The following is a 20,842-nucleotide window of genomic DNA, read 5'->3' on the forward strand; positions in this document are numbered from 1 at the left end:
TCTGTTACAGCGGCCGTCTGATCTCACAAAATACTGAATGCCTGTAGCTTGGCAGACGGATTAGCCAATTTGTGTCCTAAATACTTCAACTTTAAAAGTATAGTCTATGTAGTAGGAATGCAGATTAAAATTCATATATTCAGTGTCTTTAGGTATCTCAGACCAAGTCTGGATATGGGACGTTTTACCAATGCAAGTGATCAAGTGACCAAAGAACCCTTTAACTTGCTGCACCTCTTACCATATCCTGCCATTGAGTCTCCACTCCCTCCATTTACGATGTCTTTATTCTCTTCAGACAAGGCTTTCACATATCTTCTGCTCAGGTCCAAGATCTGCTCCCTGAGCTCGGTGCTGCTCTGATGTCTGGGATACTGAATGGTGTATCGTAGCAACATGAGGCCCCATATGAATCCAAAGGCAAGTAGTAAAATGCTCAGTTTCTGGGAGACCGTCTTTCTAGAGAATGTTAAATACATGTTATTTCCCCCGCCGCTCAGCTTCCACCGGAGATTTACTTCTTCTCAAGGTGATACACAAAGAACAAAACTGGAGTGAACACAGGCACTTGTACGGGTCATTGTAAGAAAGTCCTCTTTCTCATCTACTGCATCTAAAAAAGAAAAAAAGAAATAAATAACATACCCTAAATGTTTTCTGAAATTAAGTGTTCACATTAAGAAAGCCTAGAATAAACCCATCCAGAATACATCTGCAGTGACGTACCGGGACTCTTATAAGTTGATGGGTAAAACATCTTTCTTCTAGACACGGTGGACGTCCCTTGTCACATTTACAGCCTTGGGCATATGTCACAATACGGAGCTTTGATATATTCCTGCCAATAACATGACAGATTTGTCCGCTCCGGCAAGAGAAAATGCTCTGAAGGCAGCATAACTTCTCCTGTTAGAAAGACGGAGTCCATGGCAAGGCATAAGGTTTCATTGGCAGTCATGGCTTGATAATTGGGTACATAAAAGAAATTAGGAAAATAAAGATTGAAAAAAAAAAAATATGAAAAGAGAACATTGGCATTTTCACCAAGGTGAATAATCGGGGGCCTGATCACTTGCCCAAATAAACATATTGCCAAACAAAATGCTCGTTCGTTGGCTGATCATAAACCCTAAAGTTTAGGCTTCGGTACAGATTAATATCAAGTAAACACGCCGACAGGACCTGACGACCATCACTTATGTATGGGGGTCTCCAGATAAATGATGTCGGGGAATGGTTGAAATTAGAATGCCTATAATTTAAATTTTCAGACTAGAAAAGTCACTGTCAGATATCTGACGATAAATAAGTTATCCATTTCTGATCAGTGGGGTTCCTTAGGAGTGTCACCCTCATAACTCAATTAGAAGGAATCAGGTTGTCAGACAAGGTCCGAGCGGGCGCATAAGACATTGCTCGCTCCTGTTTGCTGCACACCCTCAGATCCAGCAGTGTCATGAGATGCAGAGGGTCCGGCTCCTGTGTACAGGGGGAGATGAGCGAGGTAACTGCTGGTCAAACTATCATTGGGCTGGCCGCTATATAGGCCTGTCCATTGGATTTTAAAAAGCCAAGATAATCACATGTACAAAATGACACTAAATTTAAATCCACAATTAACAGGACTATTACGTTTAAAAAACACACTTATTTGTGGGCATTTCACAATGACATAAAATAATAGTCTGTGGTGGAGCCCTAATACTTATGTCTAATCGAAAACCCTGACAACTGCCATGAATAGAATTAAAGAATAATCTTGGTAAAATCTTTTCTATTATTTTGCCCACTGTTGTGCCCCCATGTTTAGTTCCATTATTCCTAACAGTTAAGAAGCCGAGCTTGTTTAATGATTAAAGTGGTGAACGGCTCCACTAATCTCTCCGCAGTCAGACCTTTATTCCGTGCTCTCGCTTCTTTAGCGGCGTCAGTCATTTGTCCTTACATACTTGGGGGCTTTGTACTAAAACGCAGCGGTTACCTGCTGAGGACAGATTTACAACATATTACAGCTCTGGGAGACCGCCAACTAAATCTTCTATGAGGGATATTGGGAAACAACCGCTTCATAAATGAAGGATTTCACAATACTTTACTTCTCAAAAAAAAAACAACAAAATACAACTTACATTATATATACACTTTTTGGATTATTTACACTACACTTTGAACTACTGTGGCCAAATACTCTGAAATTCCCCATGAACAGTGTCCGATGGCACATTTACTTATATATGCCGGTTTCTGACCCGGGACTGGAGGGTATGTATGCGTTATACACACTCCTGGCGAGTGGGAGCTGTCTTGCTCCATACACTTGTATTGAGAGAGGCCACGGTCCGTCTAATGATGCGGCCGGCCAGTGGGTATGGCCGACAAGAGAGCGCGGCCATGATCCATACAAGTGTATGGAAGCCAGGCCGAGCCCACTGCCCGCGAGTATGTATAACTCATACATTCCCTCCTGTCCTGGGTCTGAAACCGGTGAATCCCCGCAGCGCACAGTGCCTGCAGACTTATCGGTTTGGTCTGGACAACCCCTTTAACCCATCAAAAGTATGGGCAGATTTGGGTACAGTGTTCTCACTTAAAGGGAATCAGACACTGGGTGTATGATGTCAGCCATACATGTTTAATTCTGAAACTTTTAGAGAAAAGCATAGTGTAGTAGCTGCTGGAGACCGAGCCACATGGGATACCAGTCCCACAAGCAGATCTCCTACGGCTTCTCTCTGCCCTGGATTGACAGATCCCTCTTTGTGTGCGTGTATAGGGAGAGATGTCACTCAAAAGGAAGATGGGGACAGTGAAGATCCCAGGGACTTGCCTGTCCGACTAGTCTCCCGTGCAACTCACTAGCCAGAGGCTTTTGAAACTAGGTTTACTCTACGCTTCAGAGTATCGGCGTTAAACAAGCAAGGCTGACCTCAAAGCCAGAGTCCGATCCATGACACACGTGATCGAGCAGTATGTATCACCTGTCGGATTCCCGTTAGGAGGGTTTTCTAGTTTTAATGCATTTACACACATTGACCATCCAGAGGGATAAGCAATATACTGGACTGGTGCTTGCAGATCTCTTCAGCTGCCCCAGTCTCTGTTTACAAGCTACAGCAGAGACGTCACACTATAGATGGCATAAATCATTGAGCTCAGCGATTGTCTGCAGCGGTGATGTGCACAGTGGTCGTGACTATCACTCCAGCTCAGTTTATTGTTATACTCTTCTGCTAGGGGAGAAAAAAAAAAAATGTACGTCACAACTGGAAAACCACTAATTGTCTATTGCAGTCCCTAGCAGTGAGGAAAGAAGCTCTGAAGACTGTCTGAGATCTGCAGACCCACAAGATACAAATGAAGAAATAAGAGCTGCCTCTATAACTACCATGGCACCTTCATTGCAGCATCAGGGAGAAACTAAGCACATACTCACATTCATTTTTATTACATTTATTTTTGGGAGATCTCAGAGCTGAAACTTTCCAACTCTTCATTCAAAGTTCATGGATTTTGAACTTCTCATGTAAAAACTTCTGAACTAAAAACTCACGGCTAACATACACTGAGGGTATGTATCCACGGAGCGTATTCGTTCAGTATTTGCTGCGGATTGGATGCTGCATACAGCCACAGCGTCCAATCCGCAGCATCCAGATGTTACAGCATAGTGGAGGGGATTTTATGAAATCCCGTCTCCACTATGCGTGCAGGGCCGCCTCTGGCTTCCCTGCGCAACCGGACATACGGCGCGTCTTTCCAGACTGCAGCATGTCTATTTACCTTGCGTAGACGCTCAGTCTCTGCAAGATAAATAACGCAGTCAATGAATAAGATGCGGCGATTCCGCATGTGCTCAATAAACACATCCAGAATCACCGCGTGTACAACAGGGGGCGGCGCTTTGGGCAGAGCCGGGTATCCGCTGCATCCAAAGTGCAGAGAATCCTGACCATGGAAACATAGCCTAATAGATAATATTGTCTGCTGTGTCTCAGGAACAGCGCACAGATCAGCTCTTGGTGGGTAAAGTTTCTCCTTAAAGGGGTTTGCCGGTCTGAACCAATAAGTCTGCAGTCACATAGTGACTGTGAAACCCCCCAACACACGCACTGTGGGGATTCGCCGGTTTCTGAGCCGGGACCGGATGGTACGTAAGCATTATACATACTCCGGGGCACAGCCCGTCCTGTGGGCGCAGCCTCTTTCCATCCACTTGCATTGAGCGAGGCCACGCCCTGACTAGTGACTCGGTGGTCCAGTGGGCGTGGCAGACTACAGGGCGCGGCCTTGCTCCATACAAGTGTATGGAGAGAGGCCATGCCCACTTGACGGGCTCTGGCCGGGAGTATGTATAACGCATACGTATAATGCATACGTATAATGCATACGTATAATGCATACGTATAATGCATACGTATAATGCATACGTAGCATCCGGTCCCAGCTCAGAAACTGGCGATTCCCAGCAGCGCACAGTGCGTGGAGGAGAGCAGTCGGTCTGTAGGAGGACTGAGATCCAATCCTCGCACACGGTATATGGCCGTATGTCTGCACCCTAAGGGAAACAAGTGTATATTCATAGACAAGAGTATGTTCGGTCTAATTGCGATCTGACAAAATATCGGATAGCACTCGGACCAATGTTAGTCTGTGAGGTCATGAACGATCACTACATGACAGCGTTTGATCTGATATTTGGATCACACTCAGCCATGCAAGTCAATGAGTGTGGGAAACATCGGACTGAACTCAGATGACATCTGAGTGCAGCACGATTTCCATGAACTGACAAACGGAGAATTTTCTTTTCCCTCCACTGTCTCCTCAGAGAGAATCGAGATCACACTAAAATCACACGCTGATCAGAGATTGATCACATAGCCATTTGTATAGTTGGCGAGATTCTCTCGGATGAGAGTGTCTACGCTCATCTGCACCTGCCCTTACAGGCATAGCCACAAGATGCCATAGATGCCTTATAGGCACACCTCTCACGGCTGGAAGCCTCACCCCATCTGCTCTTTTTAGTAATTAACAGACTTCGGGGAGAAATTCAACTAAACTCTATTAAGACAGCGACAGTCAGAAATAAACGAGAGCTGCCCATCAGTGATTTACAGCAGGTTTTTTTTTTCCATCCAAAGACAATAAGAATTATAAGAGGAGGGAAGTATAAAGAAATACATCCTGCTCTTCTGCATTTACCTTATGTTTTGGCTATAAAAAACCGCACTATGTGAACCTGGCACAAATGATTTAGCTGCAAGGAAAAGAAAGGTCTTCTTGACAAAACAAAAGATACGCTGCACCGAAGAAGAATCACCTCTTCTCCTTCATTAAACTTTAACAGGAGAGCACATTACTGCACAGTTCAAGAAAACATATGAATAAATGAATATTAAAGAGAATCTGTCAGCAGTTTTTTTTCTATGTAATCTGACAGCAGCAGAAAGTAGGGTCTCAGTCCCTGATGCCAGTGGTGTGTCACTTACTGGGCTGTGTTTTATCAGAAGGAGATTATCTCTACAGGACTAGGTGTGTCTTGCCTTCTCGTCAACTTGTTTTGTGTAACCCCTCTCCCATCGCAGATTAGTAGCTTTCTGTCTATATACATTGGCAGCTTTCAGTGTACAATCAATGGAGCTCAGCTGTCAGAGCACTGCTATATCTGCAGTAGAGAAACACTAACTACTGCACCCAGTAAAGTAAGTGAAACTTCACTGGAATCAGGGTCTCTGTCCCTATCTCAGATTACATAGCAAAAAACTGCTGACAGATTTCCTTTAAAATATGACAATCATAACTGATTTACTTACAAGTAGTCTGGCCACACAAAAAAACAAAAATCAGAGACTTTTGACAATGCTTACTACCTCTTCCCTGCAGAAAACGTATGAACACTCAGCTAAATTGAGTGTCCATATATCAGTGGGCATGAGAGAGAGCCGACACTTATAAAGTTGTTATCTAGGTGTAGAAATACTGTGCCAACATATCTGATAAAACGTATAACACAAAGGAGTGGAATAAGGAGACGATTCTATAGACCTCTGCTAACCTTGTGAGAATATGTAACAGATTGTCAATCATCTCTGTGCTGGTGGGACCAGTCCGGGGCTCGCTACCGCTGTCTAGGTACATAAGCATTGATAATTATTAATTATAATTACAGGAAACCACGGTGGTTCCCCAGGACTAGTCCTACGTTTTTCCTCCTCGCACATCTACATTTATGACCTGCCTGACATTTTGGAGATACGAGCCAAACACCCTCCTGATAATAATTTGTCTTATTGACAAGCACTTAACCCTTGGTGCCTTATACATTCCATAATATTCATGTCCTTTATGGGAAATTTCACAGTAAAACACATGATATACTCTGTACCGTGCAAACATTTTAAACAGGTGTGAGGAAAAAAAAGGCTGCAAAATATTATACTTCTCAAAAATAGAAAGGTTAATACCGTAAATGATCCAATAACAGAACACAAAGTGAATGAACAAAAGAGAAATCGTAAATCAATATTTGGTGCGACCTTCCTTTGCTTTAAAGCATCAGCTCTTTTAGGTACTTAAAGGGAACCTGTCACCCCGTTTTTTGAGATTGAGCTATAAATACTGTTAAATAGGGCCTGCGCTGTGTGTTCCTATAGTGTATGTAGTGTACCCCGATTCCCCATGTATGCTGAGAAATAGCTTACCAAAGTCGCCGTTTTCGCCTGTCAATCAGGCTGGTCAGGTCGGGAGGGCGTGGTGACATCGCTGGTTCTTCCTCAGCTTTACGTTGGTGGCGTAGTGGCGTAGTGGTGAAGACACAGCGCGCGATCTGCGCTGTAATCCCTTGCATCGGTGGGGGCGGCCATCTTCCTGGGGCCGCGCGTGCGCAGATCGAGTGCTCTGCTGCACGGGGCTTCAGGAAAATGGCCGCGGGATGCCGCGCGTGCGCATTAGAGATCGCGGCGGCCATTTTCCCAAAGCCGAGATGCAAACTCGGCTTTGGGAAAATGGCCGCCGCGATCTCTAATGCGCACGCGCGGCATCCCGCGGCCATTTTCCTGAAGCCCCGTGCAGCAGAGCACTCGATCTGCGCACGCGCGGCCCCAGGAAGATGGCCGCCCCCACCGACGAAAGGGATGACAGCGCAGATCGCGCGCTGTGTCTTCACCACTACGCCACTACGCCACCAACGTAAAGCTGAGGAAGAACCAGCGATGTCACCACGCCCTCCCGACCTGACCAGCCTGATTGACAGGCGAAAACGGCGACTTTGGTAATGTATTTCTCAGCATACATAGGGAATCGGGGTACACTACATACACTATAGGAACACACAGCGCAGGCCCTATTTAACAGTATTTATAGCTCAATCTCAAAAAACGGGGTGACAGGTTCCCTTTAACCCCTTAAGCCCCGAGGGTGGTTTGCACGTTAATGACCGGGCCAATTTTTACAATTCTGACCACTGTCCCTTTATGAGGTTATAACTCTGGAACGCTTCAACGGATCTTGGCGATTCTGACATTGTTTTCTCGTGACATATTGTACTTCATTTTAGTAGTAACATTTATTCGATATAACTTGCGTTTATTTGTGAAAAAAACGGAAATTTGGCGAAAATTTTGAAAATTTCGCAATTTTCCAACTTTAAATTTTTATGCCCTTAAATCACAGAGATATGTCACGCAAAATACTTAATAAGTAACATTTCCCACATGTCTCCTTTACATCAGCACAATTTTGGAACCAAAATTTTTTTTTGTTAGGGAGTTATAAGGGTTCAAAGTTGACCAGCAATTTCTCATTTTTACAACACCATTTTTTTTTAGGGACCACATCTCATTTGATGTCATTTTGAGGGGTCTATATGATAGAAAATACCCAAGTGTGACACCATTCTAAAAACTGCACCCCTCAAGGTGCTCAAAACCACATTCAAGAAGTTTATTAACCCTTCAGGGGTTTCACAGGAATTTTTGGAATGTTTAAATAAAAATGAATATTTAACTTTTTTTCACACAAAATTTATTTCAGCTCCAATTTGTTTTATTTTACCAAGGGTAACAGGATAAAATGGATGCCAAACATTGTTGTACAATCTGTACTGAGTACGCTGATACCCCATATGTGGGGGTAAACCACTGTTTGGGCGCATGGCAGAGCTCGGAAGGGAAGGAGCGCCATTTGACTTTTAAATGCAAAATTGACAGGAATTGAGATGGGACACCATGTTGCGTTTGGAGAGCCACTGATGTGCCTAAACATTGAAACCCCCCACAAGTGACACCATTTTGGAAAGTAGACACCCTAAGGAACTTATCTAGATGTGTGGTGACCACTTTGACCCACCAATTGCTTCACAGAAGTTTATAATGCAGAGCCGTAAAAATAAAAAATCATATTTTTTCACAAAAATGATCTTTTCGCCCCCAATTTTTTATTTTCCCAAGAGTAAGAGAAGAAATTGAACCTCAAAAATTGTTGGCCAATTTGTCCTGAGTACGCTGATACCCCGTATATGGGTGTAAACCATTGTTTGGGCGTATGGCAGAGCTCGGAAGGGAAGGAGCGCCATTTTACTTTTCAATGCAAAATTGACTGGAATTGAGATGGGATGCCATGTTGCGTTTGGAGAGCCCCTGATGTGCCTAAACATTGAAATCCCCACAAGTGACACCATTTTGGAAAGTAGACCCCTTAAGGAACTTATCTAGAGGTGTGGTGAGCACTTTGACCCAACAAGTGCTTCACAGAAGTTTATAATGCAGAGCCGTAAAAATAAAAAATCATATTTTTTCACAAAAATAATCTTTTCGCCACCAATTTTTTATTTTCCCAAGGGTAAGAGAAGAAATTAGACCACAAAAGTTGTTGTGCAATTTGTCCTGAGTGCGACGATACCCCATATGTGGGGGTAAACCACTGTTTGGGCGCATGGCAGAGCTCGGAAGGAAAGGAGCGCCATTTGACTTTTCAATGCAAAATTGACTGGAATTGAGATGGGACGCCATGTTGCGTTTGGAGAGCCCCTGATGTGCCTAAACATTGGAACCCCTCACAAGTGACACCATTTTGAAAAGTAGACCCCTTAAGGAACTTATCTAGATGTGTGGTGAGCACTTTGACCCAACAAGTGCTTCACAGAAGTTTATAATGCAGAGCCGTAAAAATAAAAAATCTTATTTTTTCACAAAAATGATCTTTTCGCCCCCAATTTTTTATTTTCCCAAGGGTAAGAGAAGAAATTAGACCACAAAAGTTGTTGTGCAATTTGTCCTGAGTGCGACGATACCCCATATGTGGGGGTAAACCACTTTTTGGGTGCATAGCAGAGCTCGGAAGGGAAGGAGCGCCATTTGACTTTTCAATGCAAAATTGACTGGAATTAAGATGGGACGCCATGTTGGTTTGGAGAGCTCCTGATGTGCCTAAACATTAAAAACCCCCACAAGTGACACCATTTTGGAAACTAGACCCTCTAAGGAACTTATCTAGATGTGTTTTGAGAGCTTTGAACCCCCAAGTGTTTCACTACAGTTTATAACGCAGAGCCGTTAAAATAAATTTTTTTTTTTTTCGCAAAAATTTTTTAGCCCCCAGTTTTGTATTTTCACAAGGGTAACATAATAAATTGGACCCCAAAAGTTGTTGTCCAATTTGTCCTGAGTACGCTGATACCCCATATGTGGGGGGGAACCACTGTTTGGGCGCATGGCAGAGCTCGGAAGGGAAGGAGCGCCATTTGGAATGCAGACTTAGATGGATTGGTCTGCAGGAGTCACGTTGCATTTGCAGAGCCCCTGATGTACACAAACAGTACAAACCCCCCACAAGTGACCCCATATTAGAAACTAGACCTCCCATGGAACTTATCTAGATGTGTTGTGAGAACTTTGAACCCCTAAGTGTTTCACTACAGTTTATAACGCAGACCCGTGAAAATAAAAATTCTTTTTTTTTTTCACAAAAATGATTTTTTAGCCCCCAGCTTTGTATTTTTACAAGGGTAACAGAATAAATTGGACCCCAAAAGTTGTTGTTCAATTTGTCCTGAGTACGCTGATACCCCATATGTGGGGGGGGACCACTGTTTGGGCTCATGGCAGAGCTCGGAAGGGAAGGAGCGCCATTTGGAATGCAGACTTAGATGGATTGGTCTGCAGGCGTCACGTTGCATTTGCAGAGCCCCTGATGTACCCAAACAGTAGAAACCACCCACAAGTGACCCCATATTGGAAACTAGACCTCCCATGGAACTTATCTAGATGTGTTGTGAAAACTTTGAACCCCCAAGTGTTTCACTACAGTTTACAACGCAGAGCCGTGAAAATAAAAATCCTTTTTTTTCCCACAAAAATGATTTTTAGCCCCCCAAATTTTTATTTTCCCAAGGATAACAAGAGAACTTGGACCCAAAAAGTTGTTGTCCAATTTGTCTCGAGTACGCTGATACCCCATATGTTGGGGTAAACCCCTGTTTGGGCGCACGGGAGAGCTCGGAAGTGAAGGAGCACTGTTTTACTTTTTCAATGCAGAATTGGCTGGAATTGAGATCGGACGCCATGTCGGGTTTGGAGAGCCCCTGATGTGTCTAAACAGTGGAAACCCCCCAATTATAAATGAAACCCTAATCCAAACGCACCCCTAACCCTAATCCCAACTGTAACCCTAACCACACACCTAACCCAGACACACCCCTAATTCTAATCCCAACCCTAATCCCAACCGTAAATGTAATCCAAACCCTAACCCTAGCCCCAACCCTAACCCTAACCCTAACCGGAAAATGGAAATAAATACATTTTTTTTAATTTTATTATTTTTCCCTAAGGCTAGGTTCACATTGCGTTAGGGAAATCCGTTTAGCACTAGCGGATTGCGCTAACACAATGTCTTTTTAGGTGTCGTGTTTAGTGGTCGCGTTAACGTCCCCGCTCTGGAAGATCGGGGATCGGACCTCGGGCGCGCCGCGGACGCTGCAAGCAGCGTCTGAGGCGCGCCACAAAAGAATGGCACCTTGCTAGCGCGAGCCGAAAATGGCACGCTCTAGCGATGCGCTACACCCGAAAATCACATTGCTGTCAATGGTTGTGCTAACGGACCCGTTGCACGGCGTTAATTGTGACATTTTCGCCGTGCAACGCTGTCCGTTAGCGTTAACCCATTAACGCAATGTGAACCTAGCCTAACTAAGGGGGTGATGAAGGGGGGTTTGATTTACTTTTATAGCGAGTTTTTTAGCGGATTTTTATGATTGGCAGCCGTCACACACTAAAAGACGCTTTTTATAGCAAAAAAGTTTTTGCGTCTCCACATTTTGAGAGCTATAATTTTTCCATATTTTGGTCCACAGAGTCATGTGAGGTCTTGTTTTTTGCGGGACGAGTTGACGTTTTTATCGGTTACATTTTCGGACACGTGACAGTTTTTGATCGCTTTTTATTCCGATTTTTTTGTGAGGCAGAATGACCAAAAACCAGCTATTCATGAATTTCTTTTGGGGGAGGCGTTTATACCGTTCCGCGTTTGGTAAAATTGATGAAGCAGTTTTATTCTTCGGGTCAGTACGATTACAGCGACACCTCATTTATATCATTTTTTTTATGTTTTGGCGCTTTTATACGATAAAAGCTATTTTATAGAAAAAATAATTATTTTGGCATCGCTTTATTCAGAGGACTATAACTTTTTTATTTTTTTGGTTATGATGCTATATGGCGGCTCGTTTTTTGCGGGACAAGATGACGTTTTCAGAGGTAACATGGTTATCTATATCCGTCTTTTTGATCGCGTGTTATTCCACTCTTTGTTCAGCGTTATGATAATAAAGCGTTGTTTTTTGGCTCTTTTTTTTTTTTTTTTCTTACGGTGTTCACTGAAGGGGTTAACTAGTGGGCCAGTTTTATAGGTCGGGTCGTTACGGACGCGGCGATACTAAATATGTGTACTTTTATTGTTTTTTTGTTTTTTTTTATGTAAAGAAATGTATTTATGGGAATAATATTTTTTTTTTTCTGCTTTATTTAGGAATTTTTTTTTTATTTTTTTTTTTTACAAGTGTGGAAATTTTTTTTTTTACTTTTTCACTTTGTCCCAGGGGGGGACATCACAGATCACCGATCTGACAGTGTGCACAGCACACTGTCAGATCGGTGATCTTACATACAGCCGGGCAGGATTAGAGCTGCAGCTGCAGCCTGATCCTGACCCGGAAGTGCTCCCTGCAGGACCCGGATGCAGCCCGGCGGCCATTTTGGATCCGGGGACTGCAGGGAGAAGACGCTCGGTACACGGTGAGCACATCACCGTGTACCGATCGTCTCAGGGAAGCCCGCAGGGAGCCCCCTCCCTGCGCGATGCTTCCCTGCACCGCCGGCACACCGCGATCATCTTTGATCGCGGTGTGCCGGGGGTTAATGTGCCGGGAGCGGTCCGTGACCGCTCCTGGCACATAGTGCCGGATGTCAGCTGCGATAGGCAGCTGACACCCGGCCGCGATCGGCCGCGCTCCCCCCGTGAGCGCGGCCGATCGCATATGACGTACTATCCCGTCCATGGGAATTAAGTCCCAGGTCACCTGGACGGGATAGTACGTCATATGGGATTAAGGGGTTAAAGATTATTATTATTATTAGTAGTACTCGGACAGTTTTTGAAGGAACTCGGCAGCGAGGTTGTTAAAAACACCTAGATAGAAGTAACCACAGATCTTCGGGGGATGTCAATAGTACAAACCCTCCTGTCTCTTCACGTAATCCCAAAAAAGACTAGATGAGGAGGAGATCCTGGCTCTGTGGGGACCATATAAACACCTCCAGGACTGTTTGCTCCTCTTTTGATGAAAATAGATGGGTTTGGGACGGTTTTCTTACTGCAGAACCAATTAGGAGTCAGACGCCTCCTGATGGTATTACAAGTCTATATTCACAGAAGAAGATCTGTGGTTTGTCCTCCAAGATGTTTGGAATTGGAACAACCTCCCTGCAGAGTTCCTTCAAAAATGAATGCCGTCTCGAAGGAAAAAGGGGCGATCGCACCGTCTATTCATGTGATTTGGATTTCTCTTTTGTTAATTCACTTCGCATTAAGTTAATAAGCAACAAACTATTGACACTGCTATTTCTGAAAGTATTTCACTTCTTACTCTGCGGAATTTCTTACACACCTGCCCAAAACTTATAATATATATATATATATATATATATATATATATATATATATATGCTCACGTACATCTTCCCTTACTCTGGTGCAGCGGAGGAGATGACAGTGTATCTGCTTATGATGGTAGAGCTGTAACACAAGTGCAATAGCTGTGCCCCGACCATTACCGACCACCGTGAGCAACACCCGCCTTACCCGGCTCAGGCAGGCAGAGGGTCCCGGCTGTGTGCTCCCGGGTGCAGCCGTTACACCCGCCCTGGGTGCCCGGGCCGGTCCATTGCTCCGTGACCGCGCAGCTCCAGCTCCCTCCGCTACTCACTAAACAATGACAAGTGCACATCCAGGGAGCGGAGACTCTTCCTGGGTGAGAATGAAAGGCGAGCTGCTATTGGCTGATCTTCCCGGCCAGCATGTGTGGTAGCCTGTGATTGGTCGGCTTCTTAGCCCCCCTCCCGGTGCCCCCGCTCTTCCTGTCAGTGACTGTTTACACTGGGATCCGTGTGATTGCGGCTGTGGACGGACATCTATGAAGATGATGGATTGTGGTAATGCGCAGCTCGGCAGCTCTCATCCGTCATCTATTATTTACATGATGGTTTGGATGATTTCCTGTTCTGTCCAGAGGAGAATGGATGATAATGGTGCTTTCTGCATGTGTTCCTTGACCCATAGCGCAGAGGTGTGAATGCGCTCCAGCCTGCATATTGGCCATGCCGCCATGTTGATAATCTTCCCACAGCGGCTTCCCGCATGGCTGCGAATTCCTGCGAGCCTTACACGGTTGGCGGACTTTTTTCCTGCTAGGATATTGCTTGTGCCAATCAGGATGACCCTCACCATGTTCCCCCTACAATATATGGATGCCAGAACACCTTGCCATGCCCAGAATGGCGCGTTATACTATGGCGCGTTATACTATGGCGCGCATGACTGGGTCCAGATCTTCCCATCACTGCTATAGACAACTGTTGGTGCTCGTAGAGTTCTATGCCGACATTCTGCTGCCAGTTCTCCTGGAGTGGTAGTTACAGTTCTCCATAGAACTTTATGAGCACCAACGGCCATCGCCTGTCCCAATAATCGGAAACCTCTATTCAATGACGAGATTTTATCCAAGAATTGAGAATTTTGAGCATGAAAGATCAGTCCAGGAGGAGAAAGAAGCAGATTTTTGTGATACGATTCAGCATAAAGTTTCTTATTTTCACCTTTACAATTTATTTACATCAGTGTGTAGCCCCTAGATTACTATTGGGTCAGTGTGTAGCCCGTAGATTACTGTTGGGTCAGAGTGTAGCCCCTAGATTACTGTTGGGTCAATGTGTAGCCCGTAGATTACTATTGGGTCAGAGTGTAGCCCTTAGATTACTGTTGGGTCAATGTGTAGCCCCTAGATTACTATTGGGTCAGTGTGTAGCCCCTAGATTACTGTAGGGTCAGTATGTGGCGCCTAGATTACTGTTGGGTCAATGTGTAGCCCCTAGATTACTATTGGGTCAGTGTGTAGCCCCTAGATTACTGTAGGGTCAGTATGTGGCGCCTAGATTACTGTTGGGTCAATGTGTAGCCCCTAGATTACTATTGGGTCAGTGTGTAGCCCCTAGATTACTGTAGGGTCAGTATGTGGCGCCTAGATTACTGTTGGGTCAATGTGTAGCCCCTAGATTACTGTAGGGTCAGTATGTGGCGCCTAGATTACTATTGGGTCAGAGTGTAGCCCTTAGATTACTATTGGGTCAGAGTGTAGCCCCTAGATTACTGTTGGGTCAATGTGTAGCCCGTAGATTACTATTGGGTCAGAGTGAAGCCCCTAGATTACTATTGGGTCAATGTGTAGCCCGTAGATTACTATTGGGTCAGAGTGTAGCCCCTAGATTACTGTTGGGTCAATGTGTAGCCCCTAGATTACTATTGGGTCAGTGTGTAGCCCCTAGATTACTGTAGGGTCAGTATGTGGCACCTAGATTACTGTTGGGTCAATGTGTAGCCCCTAGATTACTATTGGGTCAGTGTGTAGCCCCTAGATTACTGTAGGGTCAGTATGTGGCGCCTAGATTACTGTTGGGTCAATGTGTAGCCCCTAGATTACTGTTGGGTCAGTGTGTAGCCCCTAGATTACTATTGGGTCAGAGTGTAGCCCTTATATAACTATTGGGTCAGTGTGTAGCCCCTAGATTACTATTGGGTCAGTGTGTAGCCCCTAGATTACTGTAGGGTCAGTATGTGGCGCCTAGATTACTGTTGGGTCAGTGTGTAGCCCCTAGATTACTGTTGGGTCAGTGTGTAGCCCCTAGATTACTATTGGGTCAGTGTGTAGCCTCTAGATTACTGTTGGGTCAGTGTGTAGCCCCTAGATTACTATTGGGTCAGTGTGTAGCCCCTAGATTACTGTTGGGTCAGTGTGTAGCCCCTAGATTACTATTGGGTCAGTGTCTAGACCCTAGATTACTGTAGGGTCAGTATGTAGCCCCTAGATTACTATTGGGTCAGAGTGTAGCCATTAGATTACTGTTGGGTCAGTGTGTAGCCCCTAGATTACTATTGGGTCAAAGTGTAGCCTCAATATTACTATTTGGTCAATGTGTAGCCCCTAGATTACTGTTACGTCAGTATGTAGGAGAACAGCGTGAACAGTATCACTGCTTCCCAGGCGCCGGTACGTGTGGTACTGATGTAGCACACTTTTGTCACACGGATACTGATATCTTCGGGACTGTTTTTTCTGGTACCGGAAATATCAGGACATGTGAAACAGCCCTTAGGCAGGATTCAGAGCTCGTTTAAATGCAGAATGAATTGTGAAAAAAAATATATACAGGTCAATTAATATTGAAATGATTAGGGATAAAGACAATTCTGTATAGGGCCATATTGTCACATAGTATCATTGATGAAGTTTTTTTGCTGCATTATGTTTGCACAAAATCTGCGTTTAACAGGTCAAGCAATGTGGATGTGATTTCTTGAAAATAAAACAATAGACATTGTGAGATAGCGCTTACTGCATGTGTTGGGGACACTCGCTTAGCAACGGGATTCAGTCACACAGGCACATTTTTCTCACAAAAACTGTCCAACACAATAGGCACCAACAGGTGACATTAAGTTGCAGCTTTAGCTCAGATATTTCTTATACGGCTTTAACCCAAGGTTCAGACACTACACCCACCAGCCCTCCTTGACTAGTTCCCAGGGGTGTCCGTACGCCGTTTCAATGTCTCTAGTCATATAGCGCACATGACATTGATTCGTAGTCTCTAAACACGCGAGACCTTACTTTGTCCAGTTACCGTGGGAGACCACACAGTTCATTACTGACCCCGTCAGTGCACACAGTTCTCCATACTCTGGGTTACCTTCCAGGAGCTCCTGCTCCACACGCAGACCTCCTGTCAGTCCTCCTCCAGGGATCTGCTGACCTGGGATTACCATCCCGGACAATGCCTTGCTCACTAGGCCACCTGACAGTCCAGATCCTCAGATGGGCTGTAGCTCCCATAGTGCAGTGCCGTTGCAGACTCTGCCTCCACTCCTTCCTATGTGCTATTCAGGAATCCTACTCCCAGGACTTCCAACACAGGCCACTCAGTGCGCTATTCAGGACGTCCATCCCCACCTGGGACTGTCCAACACACAAGTCTCTAAGTGCACTGTTCAGGGATCCGATCCTACTCCCAGGATCTCTCAACACACCAATCTTCAGATCCACGGCCTCACAGTGCGCTATTCAGGATGTCCGTCCCCACCTGGGACCGTCCAACACACAAGTCTCTCAGTGCGCTTAACAGGGATCCGATCCTACTCCCAGGATCTCCAACACGCAGGACTTCAGATCCACGGCCTCACAGTGCTCTATTCAGGGATCCAGTCCACACTCAGGACCTCCCAACACACAAGCCTTCCAGGATCTCGCACAGTCTTCATTACAGAGACCACTACACCACCATGTGACCACACCATGGTCACATTATGTAGTTGTAACCACTCCCATAGATGGAAGGTGTGCGTGTGGCTAGCTCGACCTGCCCAGCTCTCATAACTAGCCCTGTAAGCCTCCCTTGACTATTATACAAACACTTGTGGGACTACAGGTCCCAGAACAACAACATTATTTCAGGCTTACAGCGCAGACTCCCTCTGCAGCACATATCGGCCAGTTACAACTCTGCCAATCACTGTTTCACCATCATTATAACCACAGATACGCCTCCATGCATATCCCGAGGAGCACACACAGCGCCCCCTAGCTGCAACAGGGGTCACTGCATCACAACACTCATTCACCAATTTATTACCCAAAATGTTGACACAAAGCTCTGCCGTAGATTCGGGGAACTCCTTCTCCAGCGACTGTGGATAGCAGTAAAGTTCCTACTCTTCACAGGCGCCGGGTACTGACGGCAACATTGATCATCGTCACCCGCTGCGCTGCGTGCAGCGAGCCCCTGCTTCTCTGATGAGAGTTGAAGTCAGTACCCGGCGCCTGTGAATAGCAGCAGTGTGTATTATTTTTATTTCTGCTTTTTTATGTTTTTAGGCATAGTTTTCTGGACTACTTAGGATTTGTTGACTTATTTCAGACCTGCATGACATTTAAAAAAAAAAAAAAAAAAATTTCAATGAATTGCTGAGCAAGGGATAATGTGGGTAGTCTTTATTGAAATAAAGTGTTTTTTTCTTCATGTTTTTTTTTTCCTGACAAGTTAGTGTGTTGCAATACACTTCATCTGGATGTGCATGCGACCACGGATGCACATCTAGCTTAAGTAGGGGCTCGTGTCACCAGGCACTTCACCCGCCGGCCCAGGTCCAATGATGTGGAACGGCAGTGGTGCTCATTTCCATAGGTTCGCCACCAATGCCCTAGACCAAGTTAACAAGAAATAGTGGTTACTGCCTTAAAAAGTGCACTTGAGCAGATTTTTGAGGACGGATTGGACTTACGCTGGAGGAACTGTACTCAAAAAGCTAACATATGACATATTTTCTGGTCATGTCCTAAAATAATCGACCGTGGAAAGAAGTAGCTAATTTGTTGAGCAATATTAACAACTCTGTAGTTGAATTGTCTCCTCAACTGGTTTCGTTCTCGCTTGATTCAAATCGACTTCCCCCCACAATGAAATATCTCGCAACTCATCTATTTGCTGTAACAAAAATACTTATAGCATCTAACTGGAAATCAATAGATGTTCCATCCATTTCAGAAAAGTGCCCTTGGTCAGATGCCTGCCCAACATTTCCTAATCAAGATCTCTATATGTTTCGAATTGTTAAATTGTTTCCTACATTGGTGTTGGTAGATTTATTATGGGAATGGAAAAAAGACCAGTTGTAACTTGGGTGATTTCCAAGCAGTTATACAGAAAATGTTGGCAGGAAATATGTGAGCAGCAAATAACTAAGTGTATAAGGCAATTACATATGGTACCATATTAAATACCTACCACGGCTGATGAGCATGAATAAGATAGGTGACGTGAGGCTGGGGACAACTGCAGTAAAGTCTATCTTTCTTAGTAAGACAGCATCTTCATATTATAATTTCCAAATAAAGGAATATCATCTACATATCGCCTCCACAACAGGACATGGAGCGATCGTATGTGATGCGCTTGAGGGTTACTATGGACATACTCTAGGCGTGTGTCGGTGCCACATTTGAATTTATTGAATCCTTTACTTTTTTGTACAAAAAAACCCCCAAAACATTGAATAAAAACTAAATTGTTAGTAAAGATGATTTCAGGAACGTAGATATGTTCCACGAAGTAAATGGACCTTGACAGGACCTCATAGATCGCCTATAACTCTTTAAAAGGGTTGTCCATCCTTAGCCTACAAGTCTGCAGTCACTCTGGGTGACTGCAGACTTGTGAATCCTTGCACTGTGTGCTGTAAGGATTCTCTGGTGCTGGGAGTGGCTGCCACCTGACTACAAGTATGCAGTCATATGCCGATTAGATGTGCGCAACCTCGCTTAGTGCAAGTGTATTGAGCGAGGCCGGACAAGTCTAGTGAAAATGAAGCCGGGCGAATGTAAATCGCACAAATGACTGCCCGCTTCTGGCACCAGAAAAATCTCACAGATCGCGATGTGAGGATTCAGACGTCTGCTGTCACATAGACTGACTGCAGACTTGTACCCTAAGGCCGGACAACCCCTGAAATGGTTAACTGGCATGCATAGACTTCATAGAATGTTAGACTTGGAACTGACCTCAGGGCTCATAGTGTCCGGCTCCGTGCAGCTCAGGATTCATTAAACCATCTCAGACAGATGTCTGTCCAGCCTCTGTTTGTAGACTTGCATTGAAGGAGAACTCACCACCTCTCATGGCCGCCTGTTCCACTCATTGGTCACCCTCAATGTCAAAAAGTTTTCACTAATATCTAATCTGTATCTTCTCCCTATCAGTTTAATTCCATTGATTTTTGTGTTTCCATGTACAAATGAGAATAAGGATGATCCCTCTACACTGTGATATTTCTTCAGATATTTGTAGACAGCTATTAAGTCTCCTCTTAGCTTTCTATTTTGCAAGCTAAACCTTTCCAGATCCTTTAACCGTTCCTCGAAGTACATACTTTTCAGTCCACTCACCAACCTGGTAGCTCGTCTCTGAAATTGCTCCAGTTTTTCAATGTTTTTTTTTTTTTTTTTTAAATGTGATGCCCAGAACTGAACATAGTATTCCAGATTCGTCCTGACCAAGGAGGAGTAGAGGGGGATAATTACTTCATGTATGATTTTCCTAATACATCTTAGAACTGTATTTGCCTTTTTTGCTGCTGCATCATACTGTTGACTCATGTGCAGTGTGTGATCCTATTAGTATACCCAAGTCTTTTTCACACGTGCTGTTGCTTAGTTCTATTGCTCCCCTTCTGTAGATGTAATTTTCATTTTTCTTTCCCTGAGGTAAATTTTGCATTTCTCTGTTAAATACCATTCAATCTAAATCCTCAGAATCCTTCCTCTGTCTTCTTTAGCGTTAGCTATCCCTCCTAGCTTTACATCCTCTGTAAATTTGATCAGTTTACCTTCAGTTCCCTTATCTAGATCATTTATAAAAAAAAATTGTCAAATCTGAAGGAACCAGAGTTCAGTTGGCTGGAACTGTGACAACCCCCAGTATAAGACTGCTCATCTCTTATAGAAGAAGCAAATTCTCTAAATTGTCTTTAAAAAATTACCAATTCCAGCTATTTGTGGCTTTTTGAAAGCTAATATTGAAAGCAGAGTGGACGAGCAATCAGATACAAAAATTTGGATAATTCTTCACCAATAATTTTGGTTTCCTTCAACAGATTATAGATCTTGTTTTTAATCCTAAATTTCAAAATTGTTGGACCCAGGTTCCTCGTATGTAATGTGGGTGTATATGCAAAGGTTTTTTTTATTAATGTTCAATAAATCTTGCACTAATCATTCAGGTGGAGAATAGAGCAATCTAGGTGGTAACTCCCAAACAAAGATGTCCATCCAAACATTGTCTATGGGGCAATATAGTTCTTTACAGTACAAAAGACTGCACATATTAGTTCTTTTTACCTTTAATATCAAAAGAACAGAGTTTACAAAAATGACCTTTTTTTCGGAGCTGGAGAAAAAAAAATGTCTTCACCCTCTCCATTTTGTCAGTCCATGAAAATCGGACCACACTTGGATGTGATC

At 44.2% G+C, this 20,842-nt stretch overlaps 2 protein-coding genes across 4 annotated transcripts in view; one reads left to right on the forward strand and one right to left on the reverse strand.

Moving 5' to 3' along the window:
- CCDC126 (coiled-coil domain containing 126) overlaps positions 1-13,502 on the reverse strand; it is a 36,045-nt gene extending 22,543 nt beyond the window's left edge. The window contains exons 1-2 of one of the 2 annotated variants that reach the window (XM_069729842.1): positions 13,360-13,502; positions 242-613 (exon numbers count right to left, since the gene is read on the reverse strand). In XM_069729842.1, the coding sequence (XP_069585943.1) occupies positions 242-479 (238 nt within the window). In that variant the 5' untranslated portion in view covers positions 480-613; positions 13,360-13,502. Of the gene's footprint in view, positions 1-241; positions 614-13,233 lie in introns of both variants that reach the window. The other variant, XM_069729843.1, reaches the window with a different exon arrangement.
- Positions 13,503-13,644: 142 nt separating this feature from the next.
- Positions 13,645-20,842, forward strand: part of TRA2A (transformer 2 alpha homolog) — a 110,572-nt gene continuing 103,374 nt past the window's right edge. The window contains exon 1 of one of the 2 annotated variants that reach the window (XM_069729847.1): positions 13,645-13,709. The gene's annotated coding sequence lies outside the window, so the exon portion shown is untranslated. The remainder of the gene's footprint in view (positions 13,710-20,842) is intronic. The other variant, XM_069729848.1, reaches the window with a different exon arrangement.

Source organism: Ranitomeya imitator, chromosome 6 (genome assembly GCF_032444005.1).
Source record: "Ranitomeya imitator isolate aRanImi1 chromosome 6, aRanImi1.pri, whole genome shotgun sequence".
NCBI lineage: Eukaryota > Metazoa > Chordata > Amphibia > Anura > Dendrobatidae > Ranitomeya > Ranitomeya imitator.